This window comes from Stylophora pistillata, chromosome 7 (genome assembly GCF_964205215.1).
Source record: "Stylophora pistillata chromosome 7, jaStyPist1.2, whole genome shotgun sequence".
Classification (NCBI taxonomy): domain Eukaryota; kingdom Metazoa; phylum Cnidaria; class Anthozoa; order Scleractinia; family Pocilloporidae; genus Stylophora; species Stylophora pistillata.
The window spans coordinates 33,903,440-33,919,161 of record NC_142525.1 but is presented as its reverse complement, the minus strand read 5'-3'; the positions used below and the strand labels follow the sequence as shown (position 1 = coordinate 33,919,161).

Sequence of the window (15,722 nt, the reverse complement as noted above, 5' to 3'; positions counted from 1 at the left end):
TCGACATGAGTCACGCAATCCCAGAAAATACTCTGATAACGATTCACGACACAGTAAGTACTTCAGTGCCCAGGAAGTCAAAACAACCAAGAAGCATAATCATGTCTATATTTAAACAATTCTGTAAACAAAGTCAAAGCCATGAAACCGTTTTTGGAAGAAATTACATCATATAAGGCTGATTGATTTCGATAAGCATTTGAAAAGGAGAATGAACGAAAAAGCGCCACAGAACGTTTCGATGACATCATGTCATCATTGTCAGTGTCACATCGCGTTACATCTAATACTAAAACTTAAACCTCTACAAATATATAAATCAGATTGACTGCTGACAGCGAAAGCTACGTCTTTAGTCTTGAGGCATAATTGCCCTCGCTGTGAGTCGTTCAAACGCACAATTCAACTTTTGTCCTCCCTCAAACACAGAATGTTATATTTACTAAATTTTATACCACTGATTCCGAGACAGTGGTTGAAAATCTTCCTTTGCAGTTCTTATTACTTTTTCAAAATTATTTGCACTTTTTACTACACACCGAAACTTGTCCGAGTTATCTGAAATAATGTACAGATCACCATTAGGCTTATTATCTTTTGCTCTAAAACCATCGATGATGTGTTGAGGGATACACACATTCCCATTTTTAAACTGTACGTCAACGTCTTCAAATGACACCTCTCCGTTATGAACACGAGTTTTTAATACGAGTTTTTCATCGGGAGCAAGCTTTATTTCCTCGTTCAACGAAAATTCTTTCAAACTTCGATCAATAAAACACTCAGGTGTGCCATCAGTGTGCTTAACGATTATTACTCCCATCACAGAGGTGTATCGGAGTTCGTCAAGCAGTCTCTCTTGAATGTAATCTGGAACTTTAAATTCAGGGTCCCATATCTGAAGATCACCTTCCTGACCACAAATCATTCCATAACGAGCCAAACCTCTTAGCGCAACAACAGGAGGCGGTGTAACCGGTAACTGACGGTGACGCCCGCACCAGCTGTTGGGTATTTTGAGCAACCTTTCTATGAATGCTTTCCCTTTCTGAAGAATACTTTTCTAAAGACTCTCCTCTTGAGTTATTTGAATGTGTGGTTAATGAGTCAGTGTTTACATCCAGTCTTTGAAAGCCACCTTAACGGATTATCTGTGTATTTGATGTGGAGGATGTGACAGAAGGACTCAAAACTTCGACTAAAACATCTTTCTCCACGGCCAATTTTCCATCGTTCACCTCCGCAACAAACACCTTTTCTATCCTATTGATTCCTGCAATGAATTGATTAGGCTTCATCCCATCCTTTTCTGATACATTTAAGGGGGTACGATTGCAAACCAAGATGACGACCCTTATAGCTGTAAAACAAAAAAAAAGTGACAAAAGGTTGACGTTCGTATGACGATCGGTAGGATGATATTTCTTATTATGATATTTAACAAATGGTAAACACAACAGCGTACATTATTGAGTTATGGATGCACGCGGGAGGTTGCTAAGCACGAAAGAAGTGTAAGAGTTGCACGAGGCGATAGCCGAGAGCGACTCTAGCTTCTTAAGTGGTTAGCAAACCTCCCGCCAAGTGCATCCATAACTCAATAGTGTACGCTGTGGTGATTATCATTTGTTTTATAACATAACATTGATACATTGTAGTTAAAGAGTTCCCTTTTATTTAACAATCTTACGTGACCACTAAAAACATGCGCGCGCGGAAAAATAGTTTTTGCATTTGCTCACGTCAGCAGCGTACACCCATGGGCAAATGGTGGACGCTAATTGACCAATCAGAGTGCGCGCTTTACTTTGGTTATGTTATAATTTTTATTTTAAGATGATATTTTTGATTATGTTAAAATGTCAAGACCACTGTACTCCTTCTCTGGACAATTTGGGTCAACATTCAATACTGAGCACACTGATCTCTAAAGAATTTAATCAGAGTGGTTCGAACATGATAAGTACTACCAGCCCGTGCATGCTACAGCATCCTCACGTCTAAATACAACTAACACATGGTTAATATTAGTCGTGTTTCGAAAAACCGATTCAAGTTCTGTTATCTAGGATGGGCTCAGAGCTACTTTAAATTCATGTTCCCACACCTATTTTTAATAGCAGCACATTAGCTGAAACATTGGAGGCAATTAGCTTGACGACAAATCGATTTCAGCACAAAAGACTGACGCAAAAAAATAAAGCAATGGGTTTGAAAAACTTTGATCAGAGCTACTGTGAGATGAGATTAACTGAAGTACTGTACTTCGAAGACTTACCAACTTTATCCGCTATACTTCCTACCAGTCGTTGATATTCCATCGCTTTGTGATTGTTGAAACTATCGCTCACTGTAGAACCGTCCATCACCAACAGAGATACTTTGAAGTGATTTTCCCTGAAAAACTCTTCAACGATGGTAATTGGGGAATTGCCAACATAAGGTTCATCTGATAAGTGAAGGCTATGAAGATTCTTTCAAAAACCGTTAACACTTCTTTCAAAGATTCATGAGACACATTACAGCCGAGAATTGCCAGATCTAAGGAGCGAAAAACAAGACTTCGTACATTTTAAAGTTTGTTAACTGTGAGAAGTACGGTTCCCTAACGGTTAGCGTGGTAGACACGAGTTTCACAGAATTTATTTCCTTAATGAGTTATGGAAACGTCAAACTTTACCTCATTTACCAGTCGATTTAGATGGTTTGAGAAGGCGAGGGAAGCCCATTTGTGAGAGCTTGTTTGCTTCCGGGCTTGCTATGACAGAGCGTTATCCTAAGTTCCTCTCGCTATACAATTTTTAGCAAGTGTGTTAACTTCAGGTTTTTTTTTTTTGTAATCAGTGGCCGAAATGAAAAAAGTTCTTACTAACTGTTAGTGACGTGTTTTCTAACCTTGAATTTTTCCAGAGATTGAAAGGAGAGTTTCTCCAGCACCATCTCTATAATTACTGTATAAGGCTTCCTTCCATGCACTGTCTCTGCCACTGCACCCGGTACTACTGACGACACTACGGTATGTGTCAGTCTGACTCTCTTTCACCGCTGTTACTGCAGAGATGGCTTTATTGTTATGCGAGGAATTTTCGGGTGTGTGTGTGGGGAACTTCTGGGTTTTGGATTTTTGCGGATTTCTTGATTCAATAGATGAAACTCGCGATTCAGGTCCTGGTTTTGTAAACGATGGTTGATATTCAAACTTTTTTTCCTTTCTTGTTTGGATCAAAGTGATGCAGCAAAGCTTGTTCGTGAATCGCTCGATGTTGTTTGTTCCAAGAAAAGATGAAGCTCTCTCTACCATCAAGATACTCTTCGCTGAATTGTGAGGAAACTTTTCTCTTCGCCCAACGTGAAATAACCTCTCGATTCTTTTGGCCGTCGCCTTTATAGTTGTCATCTCCCCCGATAACAATGATGACATTTCCTCCTTTGAATAAAGCAGATTCGAATGTAATTAAATGAGCTCTAGAGTATTGTTACTAGATATGAGATATGCTTTTCAGTGTTATCCTATCCTTTAGGGTGAACGTGACCGTTTTGTTCGACGTTCATGACATGACGGATACAAAAAAAGTTCATACGGTGATGTTTTCCATATTTTCTTTTAAATTCATGTCTCATCGCAACTTTCATGAAATTCTCTGAAAATCCGGCTTTTGATCATACAGCACTTTCTTTTTAGTGTTCTCGTTCTCTTGTTGTTCTAAAAATGCATTTGGAACTTCGTCGCTTACCACAACAAATCTTGCAGCCAGTTGATATTCCGAAAAAAATTACAGACCAAGTTCATCCAACAAAGTTTGAAATGGCGATAACTGTGACGTCGTTGCTTAATGTCGCCACTCATGTTACATACGAAAAATACAGCACTCGGTTCGGTTGTGTTCGTATTTATTCTACAATTGTTTTAGTACTCGGAAAAACACTGAGGTCTTTATAATGACATTCTCTATAGATTTTTCATTACTTTATACTTTTCGTTTTGCTGCTCGCCTCGTTAAAGCCACACTAAAACGTTTATATTTGATGGTCCGTTAAACGGCATATTTGCACAGTGGTCAAAAACATTACTCACAGCGAGGAAGCCTCAAATACTACGATTGGGAGCCCTGTGATAGACCTGAAATGTACAATTTGCGTCCCTCCTGACCTCGCACATACTATTTGGAAAAGTCGATTAGGAAGGAACAGAATGGTCGGACAGCAAACTTCCTTGGAGTATTACTCTGACGCAGCCGCATGAAACAACTGGTCGCTGTTGCCACCCTACGGAGCAACTTAAGTTCACATTCGAACTTGATGAAAATAAGATATCAATCTACGCCGCTAATATACTTTCGCTTTCAACCATACGATATCTGACGAGTCTCCGCCATTGTTGTGGGAGATATATAACAGTTTTGCAGCAGATTTGACTATGGGATCACTGCCTTCCCTAAAAGGACTTTGCTTGCCGAAACACGTGTTGTTCAGGAAACGTAAATATGTTTCAAACAAGAAAAACAAAAAAGTGAAAATGCTTCCGCTCCTTAACCGTTACTTGAAGTAAAGCTCTGTATATCTTGGCGTAACCAATTCCAGCGTTGTCTTCATTGATCGAGAGCCGGGATTCATGCGCATGGACCACGAAGAAGGCCATATCCATCTCTAATGTTGGAATGTTGTCGACAATTTCAGACATTTGAGCAAGCCTGAATGTGTGCTTCACTACACGATCAACATGGATGCTGAATTGGTCAAGCGATTTCTTCTTCAGTTCGTCCACTAACTTCTCAACAGGCTTTAACCTGTATGTATTATCACAGTTGAATAGATGAACTCGCCTTTTTGACTGTGACATATTCTTGTCTATCGCTTTGAACGTAGCTGTTGTTTGAAACCTGAAAGAGTAGATCTAAATATCCAAATTCACCTGTGGGGAGAAGACGATTGCGCAATGTTTCCGAGAAAGCCTGTCGTTATTTTGATCGAAATAAGTCACGCAATCCCAACACCATGTTGCAACACCGGAAACCAATAATGGGTTTAACAAATTTATTCTCTCACGAAAATGCATTTGCTTCCAACAATCGACAAAAACGAACCTTGCATTATAATAGACGTAACAAAACCTTCGCTCTTAGCCGGTCGACCTACAACCATATCGTTTCCATAAGCTACAAGCTTGCTTTGTAGTTGCCTACTGAGGAGAGTTCATTACTGCAATTTTTCTTTATAATTAGGTAGTACACAGGGAAATCGTACTGCCCCGTGCACGTGCAATGGTTTATAGTATGAAATAACACCAGACTTGAATCCTCGCGTGACAATTTACTACACCGCAAGTTTTTCAAAGGAGGTCAAACCTGAATTATGGAGCACCGTATTGAGCGGTCACCCTTTCTTAAGCGGTTGGTTGCTAAAGTCCCGACTTTGTTTCCCCTTAATCACTGTAATTTTCCTTCATGTCCCAACGGTCCGTTTGTATTATCTTCCACCAGTATTAAGCGATCACTTAAAGCCGAACCACTCAAGCAAAACTAAGAATAATCTTCCAGGTAATTTTTCATCCATGTTTCTCTCCCAAACTCAGTAATTTTGAGCGAGATTCTGTTCAAGTTCGGCAGTATAATAATATGGACAAAGCTAAATACCTCAGTATTGTAATTTTTCGAGATCACATCTGATAATTATTAATTTCGATAAGCATTTCAAAAGGAAAATTAACGAAAAATGAATTACATAATGTTTCGTTGGTATATTATCATCATAGTTACCGTTACGTTTTTTCAAGTAAAATGTAAACCTTACAAAGAATAAGACAGATTGATTGCTGAAGCTACAGTTATTTGTTGAGGCGTATGGGCGTTTTCTGTAAGGCGACAAACTGACTTTTTTTTGCCTTAAAAAGCCAAAAGAGCATTTATTTCATCCAAGTTCACTAATGATTTGGCAACGGGGTCCTATAGGGAATTAAACAGGAAAGATCTTCCAACGCTATTCTTATTACTTTCTTAACATCAATTCCACTTTTTACTACACATCGAAAATTGTCTGAGTCATTTGAAATGATGTACAGGTCACCATTAGGCTTATTATCTCCTGTTCTAAAACCATCGATAATGTGTTGAGGGATACACACGTTTCCATACTTAAACCGCTGTACATCAACGTCTTCAAACGACACTTCTCCGTTGCAAATACGAGTTTTCAAGACTACTTTTTCATTAGTAGCAAGCTGTATATCCCCGTCCAATGAAACTTTTTTCAGATTTGGATCAATGTAACATTCAATTGAGCCATCACTATGCTTAATGACTTTCATTCCAATCAAAGGTGTGTGGCGGCGTTAAGGATAAGACAGCATTTGATTCCACAGAAACTATTCTAATACATGCTCGTTAGCGACATGAAGAGTAGCGTACTCAAAAGTTCAATCGCAGAATGCAGTCGCGGGCGGGATGTGATCGAAAAGGTTTTACAATGTACTTCATTAAGTACTTTCGAGCATGTGGTTCTACTGTTCTCTAAATGTAAAATATTTGAATAAGGACACCAAAGAGCGGAAAAAACTCTCTATGAAACTAAGCGATTCCTACTTAAATATTCTAACTGTTTCAGTGACGGAAAGAATTTCAAAACTAAGAAACGGATACATTAGGCCATTAAAAAGAGAACTCTGCTTGCCGAACTGAAATGTGTTCAAACATTATTAATAATAATAATAAAATGTGAAAATAACCTACGTAAAGACTCCTACTTCTAACCCGTAGCCTGCTTGGAGGTGGTAGCGCGTGATTCAGAGCGGCGAATATTCGATCGCCATATCGCACAAGTGGAAAATCTAGGACGAGTGAAAAGGCGAGTGGCAAGGGGCAGGAGGTAAGGGAAAAAACGGCAGTTTTTTCCTCTTTCTCTCTCTCATTGCTTTCTGTACTTAAAGCATAGCAATGTTTGTACTAAGAAATCAGTGCATATTGACAGATACGTAATTATTAGTAATTTACTTTTTGGTAATTAAGTAAAACTTATGTCAGACATGTAAGCTGACTCTTGATCTTTTAAAGGCTGGATTCTTGTACGCGGTTTTTCAATGTATGTCATTTTAAATTCCTGAAGCCGTTAATATAATTTTTAGAAGGTCCCCTATACTTTTTTATGTGAAGCGTGATTGGGTAGTCTGCTTTCTCGTGAATTGTGGTTTGAATTTTTTATTTATTCGTGAATCATGATTAAAGACGGTAAGGTCTTTTTATGTCCACATGAACGAAATATCTTATTCAAATGTGACCCGTAAATTAAGGCTGAATTAAACGTGATTTGTGAACCATTTTGTTTTGTGTGATGAGATTCCGACTATTATAATGTTTTTAAAATGTACGTATTGTTCTCGAACGGCTGTGGTTAGCTGTTGACAGGAGATGGACTTCATGTGGATCGACAAAACTCGCAAAACAGACCACTACCGGTTCTTGAACAACCAAGATGAGACATGACATTATCTTTTGAAGCGTAAGACTGGGTCAAGACTAGAAAAGTAAAATAGTAATTCAACGTGATTTTCATGAATTTTGCTTAAACGTGAAAGAGTTTTGGATGATATTCGTGAAGCGTGAAAAAGTCAAATACTTTTATGTGACTGAGTTTTACAAAAGGGTATAGGGAACTCTCTCTTCCTAAGGACATAGGCGCTGGCTGTTACTCATTCGGAAGGAGCCACTTGACTTCAGTTCTACCTAACTGAATAGAAACTTCATTTTTCTCAGTCCTTTAAAATCTGCTTGGCCACAAAAAATGAGCCGCTCTCCTTGCTTTATCCGTTGCACTGTTACGAAGACTAGCCGCTTGATCCATTTTTCCTTTTTTCACAATACAATGAAATTTGTGTGAGTCATCTAAAGTGACAAACAAGTCACCTTGAGCCTTAATCTTCTTTAGATCATCGAGAATGTATTGAGGAATAGACAGATTTCCATACTTAAATTGTACATCTTCCTGGTAAAAAGATACCTCTCCGTTACGGACGCGAGTTTTCATAACGAGTTTTTCATTGGGAGATAGCCTGGTTACATCCTCCTCCATGGGGAATTCTTTTATATCTGGATTAGTGAAACGCTGAAGAGTCCCATCGCTGGACTTAACGATTATCACTCCAATCTCAGGGGTGTTCGAGTGGTTCACTAACAGTTTCTCCTCGAATTCATCTGGAACATTTAATTCAGGGTCCCATATTTGAAGGTCACCAAGCCGTTTAGATATCTTTCCGTGGCGAGCGATAGTTCTCAGTAACACAACAGCAGGGACTTTTACTCCATACTGCGTGGTCAGCACAAGCTGCTGGGTGTTCTGAGCATCTTTCCAAAGAATGCATTTCCCTTCTGAGGAGCTGCATTGAGGACAGTATCCTAAAGAATCTGTGAAGTTTGAGTCAAAGTTTCCATGCAGTTCTTGAAGACCTTTTGAAATTGGCGTAGAAGATCTCTTCTCCCTCAAGAATTTGACGATCTCATTCAGTTCCAGGCTTAGCTTTCCGTTATTTAACTGTACAACAACCGTCTTTTCTATTCTACTGACTCGCTCAGTGAAATCCTCACATGTCACTCCGCCCGTTCTTGATTGTCGATTGCAAACAAAGATAACGACTTTTTCATCTAATAAAAAAAGAAAGAGAAGATATGATAAATATGTACGACATTCAGTTAGGTTTGATTGCATCTTAGTTTAAAAAATCAATCCACTCCATTCTTCCATTGCGACAGGAAGTCTGTGTGCTAACAAAGCATTAATCCTACAGTAGTAGAGGATCATGATTCCTCGCTTTTCTAGACCTACCTTCCCTCCCTTAGACAATGATTTCTCCACTCAGGCATTCAGAGGTAAGATTATTTTTGTCCGACGGCTTTTGTGAATGAATTCATCGAAAATATTCAGCGATACAAAAATATGGTGAAGCGGAGAAATGGTGGTAAGAATGATTGTCATTTTTGATTAATTCATTCCAATTACCGACTTAAGGTAAAAAATAACTTACCGACTTTATCCACCGCAAGTCTTACAAGTCTTTGTAATTCCTCTGATCTCTGATTGTCACGACCATCCCCTACTGTATCACCGTCCACCACCAACACACAGAATCTGAAGCGATAATCCCTCAAATATTCTTTAACTTTGGTGATTGGAGGGTTATCAGTCAAAGGATACTCTAACGAGTGAAGCCTGGGAAGAAGTTTTTCAAAAACTTTTTTCACATCCTCCGAGGACCCATGTGACACGTTACAGCCAAGAATCGCCAATTCTAAAGAGTGAAACACAGATGGCCGTACACTTAAAATATTCATTAAAGGAGAAATACGCAGGTTGAGATTCCCATGAGTTATTTTTACCTTCAGAAAATCGCTTAAAAAGCGCTAAAAAATTCGACCGACTTAGTTTTGGTACCTGGCTGTACACACCAAACTCCAGAAAAAAAAATCATCATTTTCGACAATAATTTCGTTATTATTCAAAGAGATATTCAAGAGATAGAAAGAAGGTATTTGAGACCTGGTCGCGACAAAGTATAGTTGGCCAGGTTTGCCAAGCGAGATAAAAAAATCGCAGCGTCTATGATCATATTTTAAGCACATTTGAAGACAACTTTTGATAGGGTAGGTTATATTTGGAATCTAAAATCACGGTCAGAGTTATAAGTTCGTAAATAATTCTTAAATGATAAAGACGAAAATTACATGATTTCCGGAGCATGCTTTTCAGTTTCAACTGTGGGCACGGTTGTCTAATTACTTTTTGTTATGACCACATTTTGGCGTCATAAATCATCTATTACTGTACAGAAGAACAGCTACATGGAATACATTTGTTAAGTTGAGAACACATGGCCAATTAATCTCAGCAAGTAAGATCTAAAAGCTCCCTTTTTAGCCAACAGCAACAGAGATATTATAGGTTTAGCATTAGTTTTTCACCCACCTCATACTAACGTATCAAATATTTATTTACTCTCACTGGAGACTACAAGTGAGCAAAAAAAATTACCATTTCGGTATGAATTAGCACTAAGCAAAACAAGAGTTAATAAGGAACTGTATTTAATATTTTATATCTATCATCTCTCAGGTAACTGGAGAAGGGGTCTTACTATTCTCCTTTAAATCTGTTTTTTAGACTATATTCTAACCTTTGGTTTCTCCAATTAGTGGAGGGATTATCTCCTTGGATCTGGCTCCTGGATCACTGCTAATTGCTGTGTTTTCCCCATCGCTCGAGATACTGCTGCTCCTAGTTGTACTATCGAGAGGGTGTACAGAAGTGTGCTCTTCTTTATCATTCCTTGGTCCAGTTGCAGCTTCATAGGGATACAGAAAACTTTCTTGTTTCGTTGGCATCTTTGATTTAGACTGCTGTTCAACTGGCGAGGAATAACTTCTACATAAGGGAGCCGGTGTTAATTTTTTTGATCTTGCTTGTGGTGGCGTTTCTGTCTTTCGTTGTTCCTTTCGCTGAGGTGGATTATTTTCAAACTTTTGTCCTTTCTTAAATGGATCAAAGTGATGCAGCAGAGCTTGTTCGTGAATCGCTCGATGTTGTTTGTTCCAAGAAAAGATGAAGCTCCTTCTGCCATCAAGATAATCTTCCTTGAATTGCGAGGAAACTTTCCTCTTCGCCCAACGTGAAATAACCTCTTGATTCTCTTCTTCGTTTCCCCTGTAGTTATCATCTCCCCCGATAACGATGATGACGTCTCCTCCTGTGGACAAAGCAGATTCAAATGTACGTAGCCTCAGGGTCTTATGAGTATTATTACTTAAAATAACATGCATTGTTAAATGACCCGCACGATCCAGAAGGTGCCTTTACTGAAAAACGTTGGAAAAAATCCCTCTATGCTTCAGAATAAAATCTAAGGGGGCAGTAAGCTACGGCATAACCAGGGCTTGGAAAAAACGTACGGCGCCGTGAGCTCAATAGAGATTAATCAAGGGAATGATGAGAAGAACCATACAAACTGAACCTTTGAAAATTCGCACACGTGAAGTATAAAACACTACTTGTCAAACGTCCTATTTTGGTATCAAGAAATTCTTGATTCACTCCAAAAGCTCCGAAAAAAGCACAACCAATCGAATATTTTCTGCCAACAATTCAGCCACTCAGCATTATGTTTTCATTCGAAATATGAAACTTATGGACAATTCATTCTCATTCAAACAGCTAAAAAAAGACTCTTTGATACTGTCGGGATCTTAAATATCTCAATACTCAGTAATCAAACCATCCAAATCGTCGAAAATTCTAATTTCGCAAAAGGCAACGAATATAAACTTGCCCGCCATATTGAAAATCGTTTGTGACGTCATACTTGAAATGGTGTCTCGACCAATGTTTACCTTACACGGTATTGTTTTTCGATCAATGGACCAGTTGAAAAGGCATGATAACCTTAAGCTCGTGAACGAGCGCAGTGACCTATAGTTTTTATTGCATAAGTGTGGTGTACAACTATTTCCTTTAAATTTGAGAAATTAAAAAATATTCATCGAAAGGGAGAAAAAGGTGTAGCTAAAAGTGCTCACGAAGCCCATTACTCAGTGATGCCGGCAAATTATGATCTTGAAAGTAACAACTCGAGGAACGTTTGTGTCGATTTCGTTCAAAATTGCGAAATTGTTATATAAATTACATATCAAACTGGCTTGCAGTCACCACAAAATGTACCGTGAACCTCTAAAATGAGGTAAAACTGACCCCTCCTATCTCTAAACAGGCACGGTGACCTTTCCTTTTTATCGTCATGATTTTTTGAAAAGGACATTAGTAGGGAACATTTAAGGAAATGTTAAAAAGCATTTGTACGATAAATTTTTCTGAGGAATCACCTTTAACATTTAACTCTAACCTCCCCTGCCTTAGCAGAATTTTGTCCCCAAACTTCCTTTGTTGTTAGAGAAATCACTCAGTTTTTAAAGATAAAATTTTCAAGTCGGATTTTCCGTTCCTATCCGATCAAGTTAGACCTTCTGAAATTCAAAATGAAGAATAAAAAAGCTATAGAATACTCTGCTTAGAAAATAATAAACATTTAAGTCTTAAAAGCCACAAAATAAGCTTTCGAGTCAACCACACTGTTTTTCTGGAGCGATGTTATTAAAGCCAGCTTTTTTTAGAATCAGAGCACACAATTATATTTTTCATCGCTTTTGTATAAAAGTGAGCTCTTTGAGGTCAGAAAATCAATCCTCAATTCCACTATTTTATCATTTTTATTTACAATGTTCACCGAGTACTTTCCTTTGTGTAAGGTATTTTGCCAGAGAGTTGTTAAAGGTGGATATTGATCAGCTCATATGTAAAGGTGACAAAATCCGTGGAGGTTCGTTGACTTCGCTTTCCGGCGTCGAGATCGCACTGAGGAGGGTTTTTCTTGACCCTTCTCTTCTTGAACGGTAGGCGCTGAACCCGACAGAATTCTTCGCCTAGATCCTTCAAAGTACACAGATCTCTCGAAACAGTCCTCCGAGAAGTCTTGGGAGTAGATCACAAATATTTCTGTAGGATTGAAGTTTACTCGGCGAGGTCGCACAAATCGCATCCGTTTTTCCCGCTCGGATCTACTTGCAAGGCTCTGATGCAGAGAAATACCTGCAGCATGGTCTGCACGATTACTTCAGCTTCGAATTACGTATCGGTGCCCAGTCATTATTGTTTAGTTTTTGTAAGAATAGAGTAAAGCACTGTTATGTTTGCTTGACATTTTGCCATGTGAGATTTCGCGTTGTGCCTTTGACGTCACTTCCTCAGAGTCCTGCCATCTACTTCCGGAACATGATCAAATAATGGCGGACGCGAAATCGTGAATTTAACGGTCCGAAAAAATATATTTCTGGTGCTCGGTCTAAACTGTAATTTGGCAGAGTAGGTGAAGGAGACACACTGAACACGAAAATGGAAAAAATGGTGAACGAAAATTTTGATCTCAAGGGCACTCGAGAGATTTACTATCCACCACGCCAAATTGTTATTTCAGTGGGACCGAATTTCGCGGATATTTCTGGAGTACAAATATTGTGTGATATTTGTACTCGTCTCGCGCGTTATTTGTATTCTACGAAGCACATTTGAAAAATAAAATAAGTAAACCTAACAACAGATCTCGCAATCATCGAAAGTTATACTAATGATAATACATAAATGGAACAATTCGCGGTAGTTGCCACGTTGTGGACTTTACCCAAAAGGAACATTCGTCTACTTTGATTGAGCAGAAGATATCAGTTTAAATATATGCTAAGTTGCTTTCGCTTTCAATTCTATGTCTGTGAGGACTTTGTTGGAGGAAATATACGACAAATCTCGATCATGTTCATCAAATTATCACTGCCTTCCCTGAAGAATAATCTGTTTACCAGAAAAAAGGCATTGTTGGGCATGATTGAATCTATGAGATAGAAAAACATTAACAGAAGGTTCATCTACCCAGTAAAAATACTTCCGCTCCTCATCCGTTGCTTGAAGTAAAGCTCTGTACATCTTGGCGTAACCAATTCCAGCGTTGTCTTCGTTGATCGAGAGTCGAGTTTCATGCGCATGAACCACGAAAAAGGCCATATCCATCTCTAAGGATGGAGTTTTTGCAACCATTTCATAAATTATTTAACTTTTCTGATCCAGTTTATCTCATGGTAAGTCAGCAAATAACATTTTGGTCGAAAGAGGAAAAGAAAAAAAAACCATTTTCTCGGAAACGGTTCAGATTGTCTCCGCTTTCAATGTGCGTTCGTTCTGTCAGAAATATAAAACGAGTAAGTTTAAACGTTCGATACTTGTACTTAGATACAAATAATATTTATCTTGACGCTTCCAGTTAAATTTCAATACAGATCGGCATAGATACGTTCGGGTCAACAATTACAATGAAGAGACAAGAAACCAATTATTACCACTAAATTACCTGTTGCCTCCAACAAAGCCCTGTATACCTTTGTGTAGCCTTGTTCCAAGTCCCTGTGGTTGATAAACAAACCAGATTCGTGTGCATGCACCACGAACATTGCAAAATCCATCTGCATCTCGGGAATAATTTTGGTGCTCAGCTCAGGTACTTGAAGCAAAGTAAATATATGCTTCTCTACCGAGAACTCCAAGCCGAGTTTCGATTTCGCCGATATCAATAAGTCCTCGACCGCGTTTAAGTCGTAACTACTATCACAATTGAAAAGATGAATCTTTAGCGGCTCTGCCATCATTCCGTTCGCTTGCTCTTAAAACCTGGAACGCAATCTTTTTGTTTTTGAGCATCTATCATTTGCTGGAGACGAACGTGGTAGACTATTTCCGAGAAGCTCTTTATAAAAAGCATATTATGGTCTAAAATCGTTCCCAGGGCCTCTCTCTTGTCATTTTTCGCGTACAGGAGAAAGAAGCTGGTTCAAAACAACGAAGGAGAGGTTGCGACCCACGAAACGTGCCTGCATTCATAAGGAAGTAGAGGAAGAAAATGTATTCCTAAGGGTTTAATGACTGAGTATATGTCCCAAAAGCCAGAGGTTTCCTCTAATGCCTATGAAGCGATTTCTTTTTCTTTTTTTTTTTTTTTTTTTTTGCGCACTTATCAAGCTTATCATTTGTAGAAACCTTTTCCAAAAAAAGAAAAATTGAAAAAATGAATAGTTAAAACTCGGGCCCAAAAGTGCTCTTACTTTGTCTTCCAGTGGATCTGTAGATGGTGATGACGCAGAAAACTCTGAGGTGACCCTTCCAAATCTCACATCTATCGGAATTTTGTAATGATTTCGCCAGCGTTTAAATACTCTAGAATAGTCAATTAGATCAACAGAAGCAAGCTCTTCTGAGAGTTGTGATACATCATACTCAGTGAGAGAGAAGAAATGGAAGTTGCAAGTACGGTTCAGCCGTACAAAGGTGAACCGTGTGCATCAAACGGAGGCCGGAGGAGACTGACTAAGGCCTAGTCATATCAAACTCAAGGGGTACAAATAGTCTCTTACTGAATTTCGTGACCACGCCCACTTCATCGGCCCACTCAAATTGAGTACGATTTTTGGATGTTATATCATCTTGCCGACTCTCTGTATATAAAGTTAACAATGTACCACCGAAATATTGAACTATAATATCATGGCTTTCCTTTTTGTGTATTTTCGTACTACAAAGTAAAGTTTTTCCCTCGTCATTTTCACCTTTTCCCGAGCGGGTCCTTCAAAATTAAGAAGGCGTTCGTGGTCAAAACAAGACCGAGCAAGGAGTCTTGGGCGATTTCTCTCTTACGCAAGCGAAAATTAAAAATGTACCGCCAAAATCAAAGACAGGAACAAATTTCCTTTGTTTTGATATGTAAATTGTCGAACAAGGAGCAGATTGAACCTCGTCAAATGGCTAGTCAAAACAGCCACACCTTCCTCCTTCTGCTCGTTTCCTGTTTTATAAGCGTGAAAGCAGTGGGAGAAGAATCGGGTAGCTCGGAAAGCGCTTCGGGTATTAATTTACCATCGTTTACTTACGAGATAAACAAGTAAGAATTGTAAAGTTATTTTCCGAAAGAGTCGGAATAAATACATTTTTTTCAGGTTAGACTGCTGTTTTTACCCTAACGTCGTCCAATAAATTTTTGCTGCAGCCTACTAATCTACACGATTTCGAAGGAATGTATAGAAGATGACAAAGAAAACCATGAGTCGGTCCTCTCTGCTGTTATAAGCAAAGTATTTGAACGATCAGGTATACGA

General features: G+C 38.7%; 1 protein-coding gene and 1 pseudogene across 2 annotated transcripts; both read right to left on the bottom strand.

Moving 5' to 3' along the window:
- Positions 1 to 94: 94 nt before the first annotated feature.
- LOC148727554 (uncharacterized) lies at positions 95 to 4,924 on the bottom strand (annotated as a pseudogene). The gene is made up of 5 exons (XR_015989160.1): positions 4,535 to 4,924; position 4,266; positions 2,896 to 3,427; positions 2,279 to 2,541; positions 95 to 1,360 (listed from the first exon to the last, which is right to left on the bottom strand). The product of XR_015989160.1 is annotated as an uncharacterized LOC148727554 (transcript).
- A 95-nt stretch (positions 4,925 to 5,019) lies between these two features.
- Positions 5,020 to 14,485, bottom strand: LOC148727553 (uncharacterized). Its single transcript, XM_088726255.1, has 4 exons — positions 13,928 to 14,485; positions 10,157 to 10,726; positions 9,011 to 9,274; positions 5,020 to 8,630 (listed from the first exon to the last, which is right to left on the bottom strand). Exons 1-4 carry the CDS (start codon positions 14,220 to 14,222, stop codon positions 7,750 to 7,752), a joined length of 2,010 nt encoding a protein of 669 aa, XP_088582381.1. The 5' UTR covers positions 14,223 to 14,485; the 3' UTR covers positions 5,020 to 7,749.
- Between the last annotated feature and the right edge of the window lie 1,237 nt (positions 14,486 to 15,722).